The following is a 1,554-nucleotide window of genomic DNA, read 5'->3' as shown; positions in this document are numbered from 1 at the left end:
TGCGGTTCCGAGTCAACGATTTAGCGTTGAGGGTTTAGGGTTTAGGGTTTAGGGTTTAGGGTTTAGGGTTTGAGGGTTTAGGGTTTGGGGGCCCTAAGACAGCGGTCGCCGCAGGGCTGCTGCCAGCTGGAGATACACCTGAGTGTCTCTGCTGCTGCTGCTGGGCTTAATTCTGTTCATTAATTTTAATTTGAAGTTAAAACAGCAGCAGCAGCAGCAGCAGTGGCGAGCGAGCTGCAGCAGCAGCAAAAAGGCAGCAGCAGCAGCCGCAGCAGCAGCAGCCACTGCTGCTCGCTGTCTGCGCAGCAGCAGCAGCAGCACGTGCTGCTGGGGCCCCTTCAAAAGCCTGTCTTTAACTTTATTTATAATTGCTGCTGAGCTTGTCCTGATTGGCTGCTGGAGTCGAGCAGCAACAACCCTGCAGCAGCAGCAGCAGCAGCAGCAGCAGAAGCAGCAGCAGCAGCAGCAGCAAGGCGGACAGCACCTGGCGGGGGACTTGAGGCAGAGTTCATCTCGAGCCAATTCCCTTTTTGTTTTGGGGGCCCTTGAGGCTTGCAGCAGCAGCAGCAACAACAACAGTAGCAGCAAAAGCAGCAGCAGCTGCAGCAGCAGCGGGAGCCGCAGCAATAGCAGCAGCAGCCGAAACAGCAAAACGCCTCTTTCGCTCGCTGCGCAGCAGCAGCAGCCGCAGCCGCAGCAACAGCAGCAGCAGGAGTCTGAGCAGCAGCAGCGGCGCAGCACAGCCATTCTCATCTCCCGCAGCTGGGAGGGGGCACTTCCCCTGCTGCTGCTCTTGCTGCTGCTGCTGCTGCTGCTGTTGGTGGAGTTAACCTGTGTCTTTACGAGGAAATTAGGGCTTGGACACACCGAGGACAGCAGCAGCAGCAACAGCAGCGTGAGCGTAGAAGCAGCAGCAGCAGAAGCAGCAACACCAGCAGCCGCACGGCCAGCAGCCAGCAGCACCCTGCAAAGCCCCCAAGGGGAAGCATACAGGGCTGCAGCAGCAACAGCAACAGAAGCAGCAACAACAGCAGCAGCGGCGGCAGCAGCAGCGGCTGCTGCCGCCGCTGCTGCAAGAGATAAGTCTGAGCCCAGCTGCCGTCGCAGCAGCAGCAGCACAACTGTAGCAGCAACAGCAGCAGCAGCAGCAACAACAACACAACTGCAGCAGCAGCAGCAGCTTCATTTCGGCGAGCCGCCTGCCGATAAATGCAGCGGCCGGGCGCAGTGCCCGCATCGAAGCAACAGCAGCAGCAGCAGCAACAACAGCAGCAGCAGCAGCAACAACAGCAGCAGCAGCAACAGCTAGAGCAGCGACAATGAGTGCCCTGACCGCCGGCAGTGGCGGCTTCGCAGCAGCAGCAGCAGCAGCAGCAGCAGCAGCAGCAGGCGGCGTGCCCTCCTCGTCGGCCCCGAGCGGCGTTGCTGCAGCAGCAGCTTCCCCCGCAGCAGCTCCTGCTGCAGCAGCAGCAGCGGGGCCCCCCTCCGCGGCCGCGGGCCCCCCCGCCTCCGCAGCAGCAGCAGCAGCAGCAGCAGCAGCAGCAGGGGGCCCCC

The 1,554-nt window shown here is 61.5% G+C and overlaps 1 protein-coding gene across 1 annotated transcript; it reads left to right on the top strand.

Annotated features, from left to right (window-relative positions):
• Positions 1-205: 205 nt before the first annotated feature.
• Positions 206-1,309, top strand: ETH_00002475 (uncharacterized protein; the record flags this gene model as incomplete). The annotated part of the gene is made up of 1 exon (XM_013380485.1): positions 206-1,309. A coding segment is annotated over one exon (1,104 nt), but the record flags the coding sequence as incomplete, so codon positions are not given.
• Between the last annotated feature and the right edge of the window lie 245 nt (positions 1,310-1,554).

This window comes from Eimeria tenella, genomic scaffold (genome assembly GCF_000499545.2).
Source record: "Eimeria tenella Houghton genomic scaffold, Eth_scaff666, whole genome shotgun sequence".
Taxonomy (NCBI): Eukaryota; Apicomplexa; class Conoidasida; order Eucoccidiorida; family Eimeriidae; genus Eimeria; species Eimeria tenella.
Note: the sequence above shows the minus strand (reverse complement) of the source record. Positions and strands in the feature narration are given on the sequence as shown.